Here is a 20,511-nt window from a genome sequence, read left to right on the forward strand (position 1 = left end):
TTTGTTGGGAATTTAGGGGGAATTATTGGGTTTTTTGAAGAAAATTATAGGGTTTTGGAGAAGTTGCAGAATTTTGGGGGCTTTTGTAGATTTTGCATTATTTTGGAGGCATATTATTGGAATTTGGAGGGCATTTAGTGGGATTGAGAGTTAGGGTTTTTCTGGGATTTTGGGGTTTTTTTGGGGGATTTTTCATGGGTTTTGTGGGGGTTTTGGGTGTTGCCAGCATTTCTTTGGGTCTTGGGGGGATTTTGTCTGACTTTTTGTGGCTTTGGGGACATTTTTGGGGGTGATTTGTGGGGTTTAATTGGGATCTCAAGGGGTTTGTTGGAACGTCAACAGATTTCATGGGCTTTTATTGAAATTCTAGGGTGTTCTAATGGGATTTTGTGGGATTTTATTAGGATTTTTGGGGGTTTTAAGGAGATTTTGGTGATTGTCAGCCCTTTCCCACACCCAGGGAGAACCCCAAAGATCCCCAGACCCCCCAAAGCCCTCCAAAATTCCACTAAAAACCTGCCAAAATTCCCTAAAAATCACAATAAAACCCTCCGAAATCCCAAAGAATCCCACAAAATCCCAGTGAAACCCACCAAAATTCAAAACAACCTCCATGAAATTTCAAACCCCCCCAAAAAAAACAACCCCCCCAAAACTCCAATAAAATCCCCCAAAATCCAAATCCCCCCAAATTTACAAAACCCCCCAAAATCCCATAACCCCCTCCAAGAACCCAATAATTCCCCCTAAACTCCCAACAAAATTCCCTGAAGCCCAAAAAAGCCTCCCCAGAATCCCTCCCAAACTCCGACCCAAATGCCCCAAAGTCCTCCCAGACTCACTGGGGGCCATCCTGGGTCTGGGGGCACTGGCCGGTGGAACAGGAGCCACTTCAGGGGGATGCTTTAGGATCCACTTTTTGGGGAGGCAGTATGATGGGAGCCCCGCAAAAACGGTGGGGGGAACCCCTGTTTTGCCCCCTCCCCCTGAAACCCCCAGACCTCAGTTTAGGGTGGGCTCGGGACCCTCCGGGACCCCCTTCAGGAGCCCCAAACCCCGCAGAGCCCCCCCAAGGTTGGCCCAGGACCTCCCTGGATCTCCAACCCCCCCCCCCCAGGACCCCTGTGAGAGCCCCTAAACCCAAATCGGACCCAGCCCAGGATGTCCCCTGAGAACTCCCATGACGACCCCTCCCCAAAGCTCCCACCGACCCCTCCCCAAACTCCCGCAGGGATCATCCCCAGATCCCCCAGAACCCTCACCAAAACCAATCCAGGACTCCCAAAACCCCTCCCACAACCCCCCCCCCCCCCTAAAGACCTCCCAGACCCTCCCATGACCCCCCCTCGAGACCCCTCTCAGGACCCATCCACACCACCCAGGTCCCCCCACAATGTCCCAAGACCCCTCCCCAGACCCTCCCTGACACCTCCAGGACCCCTCAGGATCCCCCACCCAAGGCCCCTCCCAGGACCCCCAGAACCTCCCAAGACCCTCCCACGGTCTCCCCCACGATCCCCTCTTAGGACCCCCATCCCCCCTCCCCCAGCTGTCCCGGCCCCTCAGCAGCTCCCGGAGCTTCCGTCCCCGCCCAGCGGGGGTCCCGGGGCCGGCGGGGGAGGGAGCGCCCGATTCATGGCCGGCCCCAGGATCAGGGGACGCCACTTCCGGCTCGCCTCTGATTAGCTGGTGCTGCGCGGGGGAGGCGGGCGTTGCTGAGAGAACCCGCGCGGTGATTGGTTAGTTAGAGGCAGGTCACGTCGCTATTGGCTGGAAGGGGCCCGCGCACGCGGTGGAGGCTCTGGCGGCTGCAGCTCGTGAGGGGAGAGCGGCTGAGTAGGGAGGTGAGGTGGGGTCTGTGATGAATGGAGGGCTCTGAGGTGGCTTTAGGGGAAAATGGGAGGGGGTTGAGGCGGGTCTGAGGGGAAGTGGGGGGGTCTGAGGTGTGTGCTTGGGGGAAATTGGGCGAGTTTGAGGGATTTTTGCGGGCTCTGAGGGATAATTAGGAGGATCTCAGGTTGGTCCGGGGGAAAACTGGAGGGAAAATGGGGGTGTCTGAGGTGTATCGGGAATGGGTTTGGGGGGAATTGGGGTGGTTTGAGGGGCTTTTGGGGGTGTGAGGTGGATCCAGGGCGAACGAAGGGGATTGGGGAGGTTTGAGGGGGGTTTGAGAGGAACTGGGGGCGTTCGAGGTGGGCATGAGGGGAATTGAGTGGTCCGAGGCGGTTTTGGGGAGCATTGGGCGGGTTTAAGGGGTTTCTGCGGGGCCTGAAGGGGATTTGAGGGAAAATGGGGGCTTCTGAAGTGGGTATGAGCGGAATTGAGTGGTCCGACGTAGGTCCGGTGCGGATTTGGGGGGAATTTGGGTGGCTTGAGGAGTTTTTGCGGGGTCTGAGGTGGATTTGGGGGAAAATGGGGGAGGGGGGGTGCTCTGAGGTGGGTCCGGGGGGAAATGGAGGGATATGAGGTTGGTTGGAGGGGTTTAAGGAGAGTCTGAGGAGAAGTGGGGGATTTTGGAGGGGTTGAGAGGAAATAGGGGAATCTGAGGTCGGTTTGGGGGGAATGAGAGAGTCTGAGGTGGCTTTGGGGGGGGGTCTGAGGAGGGTCTGGAGGGTTGGGGAGGAGCTTGAGAGGGTCTGGAGGGTTCTAAGGTGGGTTTATGGGGGTCTGAGGGGAATTTGGGGATTATGGGGGGGGTCCTGAGGTGGGTCTAGGGGCAATTTGGGGGGGATCTCAGGTGGATCAAAGGGGGTTTTGGGGAGTCCCAGGTGGGTCTGGGGTCAATTTTGGGGGGGTTCTGAGGGTAATTGGGAGAGGGCTTAGGTGGATCTGGGGTGGATTGGGGTGTTTGGGGGTGCCTAAAGTGAGGTCCGAAGGGATGCAGGGGTCGCAGCCCCCCCACACGCCCCCTAAAGTCCCCCTGTCCCCACAGAGGGGTACCGGCCATGGCGGTGCAGGATCCCCGGCCCAATCACACCATCTACATCAACAACCTGAATGAGAAGATTAAGAAGGACGGTGAGGGGGGTCCTGGGGGGTCTGAGAGTGTCCGTGGGTGTCTCCAGGGGCTCAGGCTGTCCCCTGTGTGTCCCCATTGTCACCATGATGTCCCCATGTCTGATGTCACTGTGTTGTCTCCATTGCCTGTGTGCTGTCCCCATGTCTCCACTGTCACTGTGCTGTCCCCATTGTCACTGTGTTGTCACTCTGTCCCCAGAGCTGAAGAAGTCTCTCTACGCCATTTTCTCCCAGTTTGGGCAGATTTTGGACATTTTGGTATCACGCAGTCTCCGCATGCGGGGCCAGGCCTTCGTCATCTTCAAGGAGATGAGCAGCGCTACCAACGCCTTGCGCTCCATGCAGGGCTTCCCCTTCTATGACAAACCCATGGTAAGACAGAGATTGGGTTAAAATTCTGAAACTTTGGGAAAAAACTGGAATTCTGTGGGAAAAAAAAACCAAAATCTGGCCTCAAATATCCCCAAAAATCCAACTTGTAATCCCTCCAAATTCACCCTGAACACCCTAAAGGTTCCCCGTCTATAACACAGCCATGGTGAAAGAGAAATCCTGGGGAAAAACACCGGAATTATGGAGAAATTATGGGAAAAAATCCTGGAATTTTGGGAAGAACCTGAATTCCTGGGATAAAAAAAAAAAAAAAAAAAAAAAAAAAAAAAAAAAAAAAAAAAAAAAGACAAAATCCAGCTGGAAATTTACCGGAAATCTCCTGGGAGCACTCTCAACTCAAACTAGGAATCAAAGCTTCCCCTTCTATGACAAGCCCACAGTGGGACAGTGACCTGGGGAAAAAATTCTGCATTGTGGTGAAAAACTGGAGTTCTGGGAAAAAACTCTGACATTCTGAGGAAAAAATGCCAAAATCTGGCCTCAAATATCCCCAGAATCCTACCTGTAATCGTCCAAATTCACCCTGAACACCCTGAAGCTTCTTCTTCTACAAGAAGCCCATGGTGAGACCCAAATTTGAGAGAGAAACCTGATATTCTGGGGAAAAAATTGACATTTTGGAAAAAAATCCTGAAATTCTGGGGAAAATCCTGAATTCCTGGGGGAAAAAAAGCCAAAATGCAGCCTCAAATATCCCCAATATCCAAGCAGGAACACCCCAAAGCTTCCTGTTGTATGACAAGTTTATGGTGAGCAAGAAATTCTGGTGGAAAATATTCAAATTATGGGAAAAATCCTCAAATTTTGAGGAAAAACCTGAATTCCTGTGAAAAAAATAAAATCTAGCCTCAAATATCCCCAGAATCCCACAAAAAAAAAAAAAAAAAAAAAGAAAAAATAAAAAAGAAAAAAAAAGCCAACCCAAATCCAACCAGAAATGCACTAAAAATTCAACCAGGAGTTACCCCAAAGCTTTCTCTTCTACAGCCAACCCTGGTGATAATCAAATCCCAGGAAAAAAAACAAGAATTCCAGGAAAAGCCCTAAAATCCAGCCAGGAATTCCCAGTTTTCTTTTTTATGACAAATTTGTGGTGAAACCTCAAATTCAACCTGGAAGCCCTAAAAATCCATTGGAAACCCCCAAATCCCTCTTGGAGCTCCTCCAAAATCTCTCTTGAATTCTCTCAAATCCCTCAGAAACTCCCAAATCCCCCCTAAATCTCTCTGAATTCCCTCAAAATCCCTCAGAAATCCCTAGATCCCTGCTAGGACTTCCTGAAACACCCCCAAATTCCTCTTGGAGCTCCCCCAAACGCCATTGGAAAATCCCCGCATCATTTCTGGAACCTTTCCCAAATCCCTCAGAGCCCTTGAAAATTCCTTGGAAAACCCCAAAATCCCCCCCAAACCTTCTCAAATTCCTTCTTGAAATTCCTTAAAATCCTTCAGAAACTCCCCAAATCCCTCCTAGAATCTCTCCCAAATCCCTCAGGACCCCCGAAAATCTCTCAGAAAACCCCAAAATCCTTATTGGAAATTCCTAAATCCCTGTTGGAACTTCCAAGATTCCTCTAAATTCTCCCAAAATTCCTTCTAGAACTTCCCCAAATCCCTCAGAAACATCCCTAATTGCTCTTGGAACTCTGCCAAATCCTGTCTGGGACCTCCCCAAATCCTTTAGAATCCCTGAAAATCCCTTGGAAAACCCCAAAATCCCTCTTGGAACTCCCCCAGATCTCCTCTAAATTCCCCCCAAGCCCCTCTGAATTTTTCAAAATTCTTTCTAGGACTCCCCAAACTTCCTTGAAAATCCCAAAATCCCTCTTGGAACTTCCCCAAATCCCTTGGAAAATGCCAAAATTCCTCTTGGAACTTCCACAAATCCCTTAGAACTCCCTCAAATCCCTCATAAAGCCCCAAATCCTCCCCAGATCCCCCCCAAAGTCCTCAGGAACAACCCCAAAACCCCCTGAACCTTCCCCAGATTCCCCTGGACTAATCCAGAGTCCCTTGGAACCACATCAAAATCCCCTGAAACAACCCCAGATCCTCTCTGGAACCTCATAAAATCCCTTGGAAAACCCCAAATCCCTCAGAACCCCTGGAAACCCCTCAGAAAAGCCCAAAATCCTTCTTGGAAGTCCGTGAAATCTCTCCTGGAGATGCCCCAAATGCCTTGCAATGCCCCAATGCCGGGATGTGCCCTCCCAGAGGATCCAGTATGCCAAGACGGACTCGGACATCATCGCCAAGATGAAGGGAACGTTCGTGGAGCGGGAGCGGGACCGGGACCGGGAACGCAAACGGGACAAGCGCAAAGCCAAGGGGGGAGAGGCCCCTGGCCCCAAAAAGAGCGGGGCCGGAGCGCAGGGGGCAGCACAGGGGGCAGTGCCCGTGAGTGCCAGGGGACTGTGTGATGGGATTGGGGTAATTTATGGGATTTGGTATCATTTATGGGATTGGGGTAATTTGTGGGATTTGAGGTCATTTATGGGATTGGGGGTCATTCATGGGATTTGGGTCATTTATGGAACTTTGGGATTGGGATCAGGGCACAAGGAGCAGTGCCTGTGAGTATCAGGGGATTTATAGGATCATTTATGGGATTTGGGGTAATTTATGGAATTTGGGATCACGGCACAGGGGCCAGTGCCCATGACTGCCAGGGGATTTATGGGATTGTTTTATAGGATTTGGGGTCATTTATAGGATTTGGGATCGTGCTACAGGAGGCAGTGCCCATGAGTGCCAGGGGGATTTGGGTTTGGTTTAGGGGATTCAGGATTTCTTTAGGGAATTTTGGGATTGTTTTGTGTGATTTGGGATGTTCCCAGGGCATTTGGGATCAGTCCGAGGACATTTGGGATCATTACAGGGGGTCATTTTGGGATCATTTTGGGAGGATTTGGAGGTGGTTCCAGGGGATTTGGGATCATTCCATTGGAATTTGAGTTGGGTTTATGGGATTTGGGATTGGGGCACAGGGAGCAGTGCCTGTGAGTGCCAGGAATTTGCGACCAGTTTAGGGGTTTTTGGGATTGGTCCTGGGGGATTTGGAGATGTTTGGGTGGGAATTTGGGATTGTTCCTGGGGAATTTGGAATCAATATATAGGAATTTGGGGTGGTTTTGGGGAATTTTGGGGATATTTTGGGAGATTTGCAGATGGCTCAGGAGTATTTGGGATCATTTTATGGGATTTTGGGGGTCGTTCCCAGGGGATTTGGGAATGTTTTGTGGGATTTGGGATTGTTTAATGGGATTTTGGGATGGTTCTAGGGGATTTTGGGATTGTTCCAAAGGATTTTGGGGGATTTGCAGGGATTTGGGGTAATTCCAGGGGATTTCAGGGATGGTTCTGGGGGATTTTGGGTAATTTGGGATCATTCCAAGGGATTTGGGATTGTTCTTGGGCATTTTGGGAGGGCGTGGGGGGATGGGGATGAAATTTTGAGGGGATTTGAGTTCTTTGGGTTCTTTGTGTGCCTTTGGGGTTATTTGGGGTAATTTTGGAGTTGTTTGGAGTAATTTTGGGGTTACTTGGGATAATTTTGGGTCATTTTGGGATACATTTGGGTTATTTTGGGGTTATTTGCGGAAATTTTGGGATAATTTGGCGTAATGTTTCATGTTTTTGGGAAAAACTGTGTTTTTGTGGCCATGTATCTGTGGGGTCATTCAGGGATAATTCTGTGTGGATTTTGGATCATTCCACATTGATTTGGGTTTCTCACTGTGCTTTTGGGATAACTTTGGGGTTCTGTCTGTGGCTTTGGGATGATTTGGGGTGTGTTGCAGTCTCTCTTCAGGGGAATGTGTTTGGGATAACTTTGGGATTCTGTCTCTGTCTTTGGGATGATTTGGAGTGTGTTGGGGTCTCTCCCCAGGGAATGGCGCCACTGGCACAGCCACCCCGGATGCTGCCGCACCTGGGGGGGCAACCGCCCTACATCCCCCCCCCGGGCATGATCCCGGCCCCAGGAATGGCCCCGAATCCGGGAATCCCTCCGGGAATGGCCCCACAGCCCGGAATGGCCCCGATCCCCACCCCACAGCCTGTGAGTGATTTAGGGGACTTGTGGGATTTTTGGGGTGGATTTTGTTGGGTTTTGGTGGGATTTTGAGGCAGTTTTTGGTGGGGATTTTTTGGGTGGATTTCCTGAGATTTTGGGTGGGATTTGAGGGGACTTGTGGGAATTTTTTGGGGGATTTGAGAGGATTTTGGTGGGGATTTTTTGAATGGGTTTTGAGTGGCTTTTCAGGCAGTTTTTGTGGGATACTTTGTGGAAATATTTTGGATGATTTTGAGGGATTTTTTGGGTGGATTTTGTGTAATTTGGGGATTTTCAGGGTGATTTTTGTGGGCTTTTAGTTGTGATTTTGAGGGATTTCTGTGGGTGTTGGTGCAATTTTTGTGGGGATTTTTGGCATGAATTTTGTGGTCTTTTGGGTGGAATTTTTGTGAGTTTTTGGTCAGATTTTGAGGGATTTTTCGGGGGATTTTTAAAGAGGGATTTTTGGGGTTTTTTGGTGGGATTTTTTGTGAGGATTTTAATTGGATTTTGGGGGGAATTTTTGGGGGAGATTTTGGTGGGATTTTGGGTGGGTTTTTTGGTGTGTATACAGTGGGACTTCAGGAAGGTTTTGGGCCTGATTTGGGGCAGATTTGGTGCTGATTTTGGGGGTTTTCTCCCATTTCCCTGCAGCTGTCAGAAAACCCCCCGAACCACATCCTGTTCCTGACCAACCTCCCTGAGGAGACCAATGAGCTGATGCTCTCCATGCTCTTCAACCAGTGAGATCTGGGGCAATCCTGGGATTTCAGGGATTCCGGGAGGGGTTTGAGGGATTTTCAGGCTGGGGGGGGGGGGGGTGGGGTGGAGAGGGGTGATGGGGGCTTGGGCCTGGATTTTTTTTTTTTTTTAATACTGGGATTTTGGGGAGGAATTTCTGGTTTTTTGGAGGAATGTTTCTGGTTTTTTGGGGGGCAATTTCTGGATTTTTGGAGGAATGTTTCCAGATTTTTTTGAGGAATGTTTCTGGGAATTTTTGAGAAAATGCTGGGATTGGGGGGACAAGGAAAATTCTGGATTTTTTTGGGGTGGAATTTTTTGTTTTTTTGGAGGAATGTTTATGGATTTTTGGAGGAATTTTTCTGGATTTTTTGGGGGGGAGTTGGATTTTTGGGTCTATTTGGGAATGCCTCTGGAGTTTTTGGGGAGAGTTCCATGATTTTTGGGAATGCTTCAGTATTTTTTTGGAGAAACTTTCTGGACTGGGGGGATATGTTTCTGAGTTTTTGGGGGAACATTTCTGGGTTTTTTAAGGAAAGTTTCTGGATTCTGGGGAGCATTTTCAGATTTTTGAGGGAACATTTGTGGATTTTGGGAGGAAGTTCTTTGATTTTGGGGCATGTTTCAGGATTTTTTGGGGGGAAAGGTGCTGACTTTTTGGGGGAACAGTTGTGGATTTTTTGGGGAAAAGTCCTCAATTTTTAGAGATATTTATGGGGTTTTGGGGGGGATGTTCTTGGATTTTTTGAGGAACATTTCTCCATTTTGGGGGGAAATTTTTCTGGATGTTTTGGGGGCCACTCCTGGACTTTTTTGGGGAACGTTTCTGGACTTTTGAGAGAGTTGGCTTTCTGGTTTTTTGGGGGGGAGCATTTCTCGATTTTTGGGAATCTTTGGATTTTTTCAGGGAGGTTTTTTGGGGGGAATGTTTATGGATTTTTAGGGAGGTTGGATTTTGGGGATTTTGAACAATTTTGGGATGGCTTTTGTGGGATTTTGGAGGTGGATTTTTAGGGGTTGGATTTTGGGGGAATGTTTCTGGACTTGGAATTTTTCGGGATTTTGTGGGATATGTCTAAATTTTGGGAGGTGTTGGGTTTTTGGGGTTTGAGGGACTTTGAGAATGTTTAGGTGGGATTTGGAGTCAGATTTTTGATTTTTGGGATGTTGGATTTTTGGAAATGTTTTGGAATTTTTGGGGTTGTTGGATTTTTGGAGAGTTGGACATTGGAAGATTTTCAGAGCATTTCCCTGGAATTTTGGGGAAATCCTGCAGGAGTTTTGGGGTTCTTGGGGATATTTTGGGATTTTGAGGGACATTCTGAGATTCTCAAACCATTTTGAGAGTCGAATTTTGGGGGCAATGTCCCAGTACTGGGGGTTTTCCCAAACTCAGGTGGTCCCCCCTGGATTTCTTTGGGATTTTCCCAAATTCTGGGCTCCTCCTGACCCCAACCCTCCATCCCGAATTCAAAGGCGTTGGGAATCCAGGAGCTCCCTCAGGGGTATTTGGGAGAGTTCCTGGAATTTGCGGGACTTTTGGGATTTTTGGGGGATTTCGAGAGGAGTTGGGTGCGGGTTGGGTTAGATTTTTGAGGGAAAGTTTCTGGTTTAATTTGGAGGGAAATGTTTCCAGCTTTTTGGAAATGTTGCTGGATTTTTGGGGAATGCTTGCTGGAGTTGAATTTCTGGGTTTTGTCGAGCGTTGCTGGATATTCTTGGGGACGTTTCTGGACATTTGGGGCAGTTGGACTTTGGGGTCTTTTTTGGGGGAAGAGTCGGGAATTAGAGGGGAAATTCTGGATTTCTGGGGAACATTTCTAGACTTTTCTGGGGAGTTGGATTTCTAGATTTTTTCTTTTTTCCTGTTTCTGGATTTTGAGGGATGTAGCTGGATCTTTTTGGGAACGTTTCCAGGTTTTTGGGAGGGAACACATCTGGATTTTTGGGGGGAAATTTTTGGTTTTTTGGGGAACACTTCTGGGTTTTTGAGAGAAGTTTCTGGAATTTTTTTTGGGAACATAGCTGGATATTTGGGAATGGTGCTGGATTTCTAAGAGAGGCTGTTTCAGGGTGTTTTCGGGGGGAATGCTTCTGGATCTTTTGTGGGGAACATTTCTGGATCTTTTGGAGAACATTTCTAGATTTCTTTGGGGAACATTTCTGGATTTTATTGAGGAACATATCTGAATTTGGGGGGGAACATTTCTGGAGTATTTTTGGGGGACATTCCTAGGTTTTTTGGGGAACATTCCTGGATTTTGGGGGAATATTCCCAGGTTTTTTGGGGAAAATTCCTGGGTATCTGGGGGAACATTCCCAAGTTTTTTTGGGAACATTCCTGGGTTTCTGGCAGAACATTCCTGGGTGTCTGGGGGAACATTCCCTGTTTTATTTTGGGCTCTCCTGACCCCGTTCCCCATCCCAGGTTCCCAGGGTTCAAGGAGGTGCGCCTGGTGCCCGGGCGCCACGACATCGCCTTCGTGGAGTTTGACACCGAGGTGCAGGCGGGCGCCGCCCGTGAGGCCCTGCAGGGCTTCAAGATCACCCAGAGCAATGCCATGAAGATCTCCTTTGCCAAGAAGTGACCCAAAACACCCCAAACCCCACCAAAACACCCCCAACTCCAAAAAAAAGGTGCCGGAAATCCCAGAAAAATGCCTCAAACCCACACCTAAATACCTGAAAACTGCCCCAAACCACCCTGAATCCCTCCAAAACACCCCAAAATCCCATAGGAAGAGCCTAAAATTCCTCAAAACCACCCCAGAGCACTCCAAATCCCATAAAATTGCCCCGGAAACCCATAAAAGTACTCCAAAAATCCCAGAAAACTGCCCCAAAAATGGTCCCGATCCAGCTCCAAACCCCCCACATGCACCCACTCCCCCAGGTAAGTTCAACTTGGCCCAAATCTTCCTTTTTTTAACCCAAATCCTCTTTTTTCCCACTCCTAATCTTCCTTTTCCCACCCTAAATCCTCCTTTTCTCACACCAAATTATTTGTTTTCCACCCCAAATCCTTTGTGTGTCCACAAATCCCTTTTCCCATCTCAAAATCTCCATTTTCCACCCCAATTCCCCACCCCAATTCCTTTTTTTTTTACCCCAAATCTTTTGTGCATCCCAAATCACCTTTTCCCAATCCAAATCACCTTTTCCCACCCTAAATCCTTCCCTGCCCACCCTAAATACCTTTTCCCCCACCCAGAATCTCCTTTTTCAACCACAAGTCCTCTTTTCCCACCCCAAATGCTTCCTTGCCCACCCTAAATCCCCTTTTCCCACACCAAATCCTTCCCCATCCTAAATCCTTCAATTCCTACCCTGATCCCCCTTTTCCCCTCCCCACCCTAAATCCCCTTTCCCCCACCCAAAATCCCCTTTTCCACCCCAAATTCTCCTTTTTTCATCTTAACTCCTTTTTCCACCTCAAATCCCCTTTTTCCCACCCAAAATCATTTTCCATCCCAATATCCCCTTTTCCTGCTGCAATCCTGACCCCAAATCTTCAATCCCCATCCTAAATCCCCTTTTCTCATCCAAATCTTCTTTTTTCCATCCCACATCCTCCTTCTTTCACCCCAAAATCTCCTTTATCTATATTAAATCCTATTCTTTCCTCCCTAAATCTCTTCACCCCAAATCCTTCTTCTTTCATTCCAAATCCCCTTCTTCCACACTGGATCCCCACCCCAAATCCACTTTCTCAGCCCCCCAGGGGTTTTTGGGGTTCCCAAGGGGTTTTTGGGGTCTTCCCCAGCATTGTACCCAGGGTCTTTCTGCAGACATTGCACCTGGAGCTGCCCCTGTCCCAAATAAACCCAAATCCCCTTTTCCCAGTTCCCCAGATGCTTTTGGGGTTCCCAAGGGATTTTTGGGGTCTTTCCTGGCATTGTACCCAGGGTCTCTCTGCAGACATTGCACCTGGAGCTTTCCCAAATAAACCCCACTGTACCCCCCCATGGCTGGAGTGGTTTGGGGAGGTGTTCGGATTGGGGGGGTATGGGAGATTGGGGGGGTGCGACTCCCCAGATTTTGGGGATTGGGAGGATTTAATACTAAAATTTAGGGTTTGGGGAGTTTGACACCCCAGGGTTTGGGGGTGTTTGAGAATCCCAGGATTTGGGATCTGGGGGTTTTAACCCCAAACATTGGGAATTGGGGGTGTTTGACACCCCGGGGTGTGGGGTTTTGGGGTGTTTGACAAGCCCAGGATTTGGGGGGTTTTGACCCCAGGATTTGAGTATTGGGGGATTGTACCCCCCAAGTCTGGGGACTTTGGGGTTGAGGAGGGTTGGACACCCCAGATATTTCAAACCCCAGGAGATGGGGATTAGGGGTTTTAACCCCAAACTTTGGGGGTTAGGGTGTTTGGCTGGAGTGGTTTTGTCGGGGTTGGTATTGGAGCCATTCCCTGGAAACAGCAGTGGGATCGGGAATGGGATCAGGAACAGTATCAGGAAGAGGAGACACTCTGACCCAATAATGGTCCTCGACCCAGGGGAGAGACCTCACCCCAGTCCTGGAATGGACCCATCCCCACAATCCCGGACCCCTCCCTATTACCAGACCCCACCCCAATTAGAGATCCTTCTCCACTCCCAGACCCTCCCTCATTCCCCGACCCTTCCCCACTCCCAGACCCTTCTCTCAATCCCAGCCCACCCCAATCCACATCGGAGCCATCCCCAGCCCCTCCCTCATTCCCAGGACCAGACCCTTCGCTCCCTTGTTGGGGCGGCTCCTGCCCCTTCCAGCCCATTTTTGGGGCTTTCAAAAGGCTCCAGGGACCCTCCCCATTTTAGGGGTGTTGGGGTGACCCCAGGGCCGCACTGAGGGCTGAGGGGGGATTGAAACCCCCAAACCCAAGAGGTTCCTGGGGGTCCCCAGTTCCTCCTGTCTCACCCCAAAACAGACCCTGGCCAATCAGCATGTGGCACTGATGACAAAGCATTTGTCAGGCGGACAGCACATGCATCAGTTCCTCCTGTGATGGTCGTCAGTCTTCTGGTGGGCTTTTGATGAAGGCTTCTGTAATCCTCCTCACATTGGAACTTTCTACCTGTATCAGCAATGCATGCCTGGTGCTTCTTGTTCTTCAGTCTGACCTGGTTTTAGCTGATTTTGCGGTTTGCAAGTTCTTTTAAAACTTGCTGTCTTGCTCTTGGTGGCGTTTGTTGTCGCTTGCTCTGCTCTTGCTTTCTCTGCTGTCTCGCCTGCTTTAGCGGCACATCTCGTTCCAGTGCTGCTTGTAGTGAACCTTTCCTTGCACACCACTGAGGATTCCCCCCACCCTGGTGTCCCAGCAGCTCCATGCCCAGCCAGGAGGAGCAGCAGGGCCAGGGTTGACAGGGTGTCCCCCCAGATTTCACCTCTACTGATGACACAGCCGGACACTTGGGAGGCTGCCTCAGGCTTTATTGTCCACCTGCATCCCAGGAGGGAGCAGAAAATCCTCCTGCAGATGCTGATTCCAGAGGCTCCCAATGCTTCCTTGCCTCCATGAGGTTCTGTCAAGTCCCAGTGAAACCTTGCCACATTACTCCACAGCCTCACAATGCTCTCCTGGCTTCCATGAGATTCCTCTGTGACCCACTGCAGCCTTGGCTCCATGAGGGTCTCTTGGCTTCCATGATGCTCCACTACATCCCAAGGGGCATTTGCGGCTCAGTTTTGGAGCCCTGCAAGATCCAAAGATTTCCCCCCATAAAACACCAGCCCAGGGACCTCCAGGATATTTGGGCTGAGCTCCCGCTCCCCAGGCACCTGCATGGACCCCAAGTGACCGTTGTGACTTCATGGAATGTCATGGAACAAACTGTCCCTTGTCAGACAGCAGGTGCCATGGAACCCAGATGCCCAGGTGCCACTGGGACATTGCCACTGCCCATGGAACCAAGTGTCCATGGTGACAGAGCCGGGCCTAATGGTACACAGAACAACATTGTTGCCCAATGGAATCTCATGGAACCAAGTGTCCAGAGTTTCATGGTGCAGCTTCCTTGAGTGGTGAGACCATTGTGTTGCAATGGAATATCCTGAAACCAAGGCTCCGTTTTGACAAACCTGGGCTTTGTGAAACCCAGGACACCACTGTGATGCATTCAAATTTCAAGGAAACAAGGGTCAATGTCAACACATCAGATTCTCAAGAAACCAAGGAAAACACTGTGACACTGTGGAATCTCATGGAACCAAGTCTGAATTATTACAAAGAGAGGACTCGTGTGACCCAGGAGACCGTGGTAACACCATGGTATCTCATGGAAGCAAGTGTCCCGGGTTTCACGGCGTAGCCTCATAGAGCGCTGGTGAACATTGTGTTGCAATGGGAACACATGGAACAAGGGCTCCATAGTGACCCAGCAGGGCCTCATGGAATTCAAGAGACTATTGGGATGGAATGGAAACTCATGGATTCAAGGGTCCACTGTTTTGCAGCAGGCCCTCATGGAATATTTGAGACCACTGTGATACCATGGAAACACATGGCACAAAGGCTTCACTGTGACCCAGCAGGGCCTCATGGAATCCAAGGAGAACGCTGTTGATACAACGGAATCTCTAGGACTCAAGTATCAATTGCCATCAGGTAATGCTTTTTCTCTTCAAGCCTGGTCTTATAAGCTTTCAGAGATAAGCATTATACCCTTGATAGCTCAGCTACCTCAGGTGGCATAAAAGAAGCAGGATGGCTCCTGTGACAGTGTTGGAAACAAAAAGTTTTTAATAAAAGGCAAAATAAAAAAGCTCTTTACAGAGAAAACCCAAGCCAGGGCAAGAGGTTCTTGCTCCTGCTAAAACACTTCACAAAAGCCATTACTTCTTTTGTTCTCTTCTTTTTCTAGTGAATTGCTCAGGTGGGACTTTTTTGGCTCCTGTCCAATTAGCTATCCTTAAGTTTGAGGTGAAGTCCCCAAGGTCCTATGAGGTGTCTTTTAATCAGATTGAGGAGAGAAACTTCGGGCTTTTTTCTCTTTTAAGGGGACAAAGGGTAACTTGTTTACTCCATCAACAGGGGGCACATTCCTACATCTCACCCTTTCTATACATCTAAAAAGGAAAGCGGAGAAAGGAATGTGATCTGAAAACTCTCACCTTTGTTGACAACTTGTAGTTATGCTAATAATTTTTAAATTTGATTTTCATTTTTATTGCTTGTGAGTTACTCTTCTATCTTAACTTTGGTGAAGTGTTTTCCCAGGCAAGCCTCAAGTTTCTGATGAGATATGATTTAAACATACAGAACTTTAAAACATTTTAACATATGATTTAGAGGTAAGTTAATAACTTTTTAACACAATAATAATTGTCGCTGTAGAGCAGGACAGTAACAAGATGACTCTAAATCAAAGGCAAAGAGAATGAACTCTGATTTATTTCAAATGCACCGCTCTATTTATAGAGAACATCGTGCGGACTAGTTTCATTGGTCTTAGAGTAAAAACTTCTCACACCATTTGTGTGCAGTGAATGACGCACAGTGGCAGAACATATCTACCAACAATGTGAACAACAAGATAGATTAGATAATTATTTGCATTCTTTCCCAACTGTCTCCCAGGCTCTTGCCTGGTTAGAAAACCTTCTCTTTTTCTCTCTGACTGAACTAAGAATATCTACAAATAATCACTTACAGAACTTTTTCAGTGCAAACTATTTTTTTAAACAATTTTAACTAGTGCAAACTTAAAAAACACAGTCTTTGCATTCCAGCTGTCGCTCTGTTGTCTGCATGTTCTTTTCTGGCATCTGCTGCTCTTGGATTGGCTGTACCTGTGGCTTGACATTTTTTGCAGGGACCCATTGAAGCCCTGCATCTGTAGAAATGCATGCAAACCCCCTCCCCCAAGTCACAAGAGGATGGGGTCCTGAAATTTGTCCCATCTCTGGGTCCTTTATGAAGACTGGTGGCTTTTCCTTGAGCTTTGCTTGATTGGTGTTGCTGAAATGTCTGAAAATTGGTGGTACCTGCTCCATAAAAGAATTATTTAAGAAATTAAAAACATATATAGCTTTGTTCAGCCTCTCTATAGTAGATAGCACTTCTGTCCCTCCCTTTTGGCTTTCAAGGATCATTTTTAGTGATGTGTGTGCTCTTTCTACAATAGATTGGCCTGTGGAAGAATGTGGAATACCTGTGGTATGTTTGATACCCCAGATTTTGAAAAACTCTTGCAGTTTGTTAGAAACATAGGCTGATCCATTGTCTGTTTAAACTTCTTGAGGGATACCTAGGGATGCAAATGCTTGTACGAAATGTTTAATTACATCTCTACTCTTTTCTCCTTGATGTGCAGAAGCAAAAATTGCTCCTGAGAACGTATCTATTGATAAGTGTATATGTTTGAACCGTGCAAAGGTCTGATATTGAGTTATATCAGTTTGCCATATCTGCAGGCTGTTTAACCAGCGAGGGTTAACCCCTGTTGCTGTTGTTGGTATGGCTAATTTTTGGCAATCTGGACATGATTGGACAATTGCTTTTGCCTGATTCTGAGAGATGTTAAACATTCTTACTAAGGCAGGTGCATTTTGATGATAGAAAGCATGGCTCATTCTGGCTTGTTCGATAACATTGGGAAGGGTATTCTGTATTGGCATGGCTAACAGATCAGCCATGGCATTGCCTTCTGCTAGGAAACCTGAGAGTGCAGAATGTGAACGGATGTGCATTATGAAATAAGGTTCCTGTCGAATAGAAAGAAGGAAGATTAGTTTTTTGAGCAAACCGTATAGCTGGTCATTGGAAACCTCTTTTAGCAGAGGCACTTCTGCCCTTTCCACTACACCTGCAACATAAAATGAGTCCGTTATTAAATTAAAAGGAAACGTGAATTTTGAAAAGACTCGCACAACTGCTGTTAACTCTGTAATTTGTGAAGAACCTTCTACTTCTTCAATATCTGATTCCCATTTTTTTTGTCTCTGGATTTTGCCAAGCAATCACAGATTTTTTAGACTTCCCTGAACCGTCTGTGAAAAATGTGATTGCATCCAGGGGTGCATGACTTCTTAAGGGCTTATGAATTAATTTTAGAGATGAATTTAGTAGCTGATGTTTTGGACAATTGACTGAAATTTTCCCTGTAAAATTTTCTTGGGCAAATTGCATAACCTCTGAATTTTGAATTAACCATTCCAAATAGATTGATTTCACAGGCAGAAAGATTCTGCAAAATCCTTTCCTGAAAGTGAAAACATTCGTGATCTGGCCTTTATAATCAATTGTGATATAATTTCAGGGCAAGTTGTTATAGTTTTACCCATCTGATGAGACAGGAAAACCCATTCTAAGATTATCAGATGGTCCTTCTTCTCTAGATTCCACTGGAATATGAAACCGTGAAGCTGTGGACTCTCCTCTAAAACTGCAAATAGAAAAAACAAGTTAGGATTATACCGATGAGCCTGGTGTGACTGGATGGCTCGCATCACTTTATCTAAAGCATTTTGGGCTTCTTTGTTGAATTCTCGTGGTGAGTTTAAAGCTGTGTCTCCCTTCAGTAGATCAGACAGAGGAGCCAAGTCCTGGTTTGAAATGCCTAACAGTGGACAAAGCCAGTTCAGAGTCCCTACCAGCTGCTGCACTTCATTCAGTGTTTTTGGATTTTTCTTTAGGTACTCCACCTAAAGTGGAGGTTGGTTGCGGAGTTACAGTTTGTTCTGTGATTCTGTATCCTAAATATTTCCAGGGAGGAAGTGTCTGTATTTTCTCCTTTGCTACAGTGAGTCCTGTTTTCTCCGCTGCTGAGATTACCTGATCTGTTGTCTTCTGCATTGATGCTTGGTCCTTGGCTGCTACTAAAATATCATTTATATAATGTAAGATGAGAGAATCCGGGTACTGTACACGGACTGAGGAAAGTACTTTTGCTATATACCACTGGCATATACTCGGAGAATTGAACATTCCTTGGGGAAGCACGAGCCAATGATATCTTTTTAAAGGAGCCTGCTGATTTATTGATGGGATTGAAAAGGCAAATCATGGTGCGTCATCTGGATGCAAATGAATATTGAATAAACAGTCTTTTAAATCAATAACAGTTAACTTCCAATCCTTTGGAATCATAACTGGAGAAGGTAAACCTGGTTGTAAAGAGCCCATTTCTTGAATCACTTTGTTAACTTTTCTGAGATCCTGCAATAACCTCCATTTCCCACTGTTTGGCTTTTTGATTACGAAAACTGGAGTGTTCCAGGGGCTGGTAGCTGGAGTTGGGTGACGGTTGTTTAACTGTTCCTGTACTAACTGCTCTAATGCAGCAAGTTTTTCTTCTTGTAAGGGCCATTGGCTGACCCAGACAGGTGTATTGGATGTCCACTTCAGTTTTAGTGTATTGTGTCCATCAACAGCCCTTGTTAGAAATCTGTTTCTAGTCTCAGACCCCATTGAGAGAGAATGTCTCTTCCCCAAAGAGTTATATCAGCTCCTACTATGAATGGTTTTGTGGTGGCAACACGACCTTCAGGTCCCTCAAATGTGACAGAGTGCAAGCTACGAAAGCTTTCACAGTGACCACCAATACCTGCCAGCTGATCCAGCATGGGTACGATGGTCCAGTCCTGTGGCCATTTCGATTTCAATATCAGAGTGACGTCAGCTCTGGTATCTATCAGGCCAACAAGGGTGATAGTTTTCCCAAGATGCTGGCCAGGATTTGTCCGTCCCCTTCTCGGGGGTGGAGGAGGAACAGGATAGGGAGCGGCTGGCCTTGCCGGCTCCTGTCTGCCCTCCCTGGTTCTGTGTGTTCAGGGCAAGCTGGGAACAGGGTTGGGGTCTTGAAATCTCTGCCTCCCCTCCTCTCTTTCTGCCACAGCCTGCAGTCCTCTCTCTCTCTGCTCGGAGGTGTGTTTAGGCTGTCTGTAGCTTGTTTTTCACTTTCCAATGTTACAAATTGCAACACTGTCCTGAATATTGGGCATAACTTTAAACTGGGCTTCTTATTCTTTTACATACTGTATAATCTAAGTCCCACAGTATCCCAGAACTTTAGGGTAAGCGTCTCAGACGTATTTAAAGTCGAAAATTCTGTGAAAACCCCGTCTAATGAGTTTTTTAAGCTGTTTCTTCTCAAATTTTACATCTTGAATTTCTAATTTGTAGTTAAAAAAAAAAAAAAAAAAAAAAAAGATCCTGCTCAGCTACAGACAGCCTATTCCCCATTCTTTTTACTCACCAAATGATGGTTTTCAGACAAGCTGTTCTCCTTGGTCTCCCTGGGTCTGGAAATGCAGCAGTTTCTCACCCTTGGCTCAGCCAATCACAGCTCTCTCTCTGAAGATGTCCTTAGGACTTCACAAGCGCGTTCACCAGCCCGTCCCGGTTTCAGCCCCTTCTCACCAGCTCAAGGCTTTCGATCTGAGACCTCCTCTGATGGCCTCAGATCCTCCGTAACCTGGGTGCTTCTTTTATTTTTGGCACCACAAAACCCCAGTCGCAGGCCTGCAAAATGCCAGACCAAGAAAAAAATGTCGTATTTTGATCGAGGGCAAATCAAAAATATCCTGAATGATGCTCTTCAATATGAAAATCACCTGTTCAGGCACCATATAATGCTTTTTCTCTTCAAGCCTGGTCTTATAAGCTTTCAGAGATAAGCATTATACCCTTGATAGCTCAGCTACCTCAGGTGGCATAAAAGAAGCAGGATGGCTCCTGTGACAGTGTTGGAAACAAAAAGTTTTTAATAAAAGGCAAAATAAAAAAGCTCTTTACAGAGAAAACCCAAGCCAGGGCAAGAGGTTCTTGCTCCTGCTAAAACACTTCACAAAAGCCATTACTTCTTTTGTTCTCTTCTTTTTCTAGTGAATTGCTCAGGTGGGACTTTTTTGGCTCCTGTCCAATTAGCTATCCTTAAGTTTGAGGTGAAGTCCCCAAGGTCCTATGAGGTGTCTTTTAATCAGATTGAGGAGAGAAACTTCGGGCTTTTTTCTCTTTTAAGGGGACAAAGGGTAACTTGTTTACTCCATCAACAGGGGGCACATTCCCACACACAGTGGATGGAGATAAAGTCCCTGTGTTACACATGAAAGGTATTTTAGGAAAGACTGTTTGGATTAATCCCACCTCGGGCTAAGACAAACCCATCTGTGGGATTGTTTTTCTCAAGGCACTGTTTACACTTGGTGGGTAATGCAGAAAGATGAAGAAGCTCATTGTGAACCACAGGGAAACCTAGTCTTAAGTGAGAACTGTGTATAAAGTTCCATTGTGTAGAATTTATTGTAGAAGAATTTCTGAGAGAAAGAGGTCACGATCTGTATGTTCACTATTTATATGTTTAGAGTGAAACTTGA

At 47.1% G+C, this 20,511-nt stretch overlaps 1 protein-coding gene and 1 long non-coding RNA gene across 2 annotated transcripts in view; one reads left to right on the plus strand and one right to left on the minus strand.

The window, feature by feature from the left end:
- The first annotated feature begins 1,777 nt into the window (after positions 1–1,777).
- SNRPA (small nuclear ribonucleoprotein polypeptide A) lies at positions 1,778–10,853 on the plus strand. Its single transcript, XM_068177794.1, has 7 exons — positions 1,778–1,849; positions 2,933–3,018; positions 3,218–3,390; positions 5,625–5,807; positions 7,300–7,470; positions 8,119–8,207; positions 10,634–10,853. The coding sequence occupies exons 2-7, from the start codon at positions 2,946–2,948 to the stop codon at positions 10,791–10,793; spliced, it is 849 nt and encodes a 282-aa protein (XP_068033895.1). The 5' UTR covers positions 1,778–1,849; positions 2,933–2,945; the 3' UTR covers positions 10,794–10,853.
- A 2,752-nt stretch (positions 10,854–13,605) lies between these two features.
- LOC137465772 (uncharacterized) overlaps positions 13,606–20,511 on the minus strand; it is a 51,398-nt gene continuing 44,492 nt past the window's right edge. Inside the window, exon 2 of the long non-coding RNA XR_010994828.1 lies at positions 13,606–13,889. This is a non-coding gene — a long non-coding RNA (uncharacterized lncRNA). The remainder of the gene's footprint in view (positions 13,890–20,511) is intronic.

This window comes from Anomalospiza imberbis, unplaced genomic scaffold (genome assembly GCF_031753505.1).
Source record: "Anomalospiza imberbis isolate Cuckoo-Finch-1a 21T00152 unplaced genomic scaffold, ASM3175350v1 scaffold_108, whole genome shotgun sequence".
Taxonomy (NCBI): domain Eukaryota; kingdom Metazoa; phylum Chordata; class Aves; order Passeriformes; family Viduidae; genus Anomalospiza; species Anomalospiza imberbis.

What these genes read in the sequence shown, in the direction of transcription:
- SNRPA (XM_068177794.1), top strand. Translation starts at nt 2,946, where the DNA reads ATGGCGGTGCAGGATCCCCGGCCCAATCACACCATCTACATCAACAAC. An exon ending in TGAGAAGATTAAGAAGGACG is followed by an intron (nt 3,019 to 3,217) that starts GTGAGGGGGGTC and finishes CTCTGTCCCCAG; the next exon opens with AGCTGAAGAAGTCTCTCTAC. An exon ending in CGATCCCCACCCCACAGCCT is followed by an intron (nt 7,471 to 8,118) that starts GTGAGTGATTTA and finishes ATTTCCCTGCAG; the next exon opens with CTGTCAGAAAACCCCCCGAA.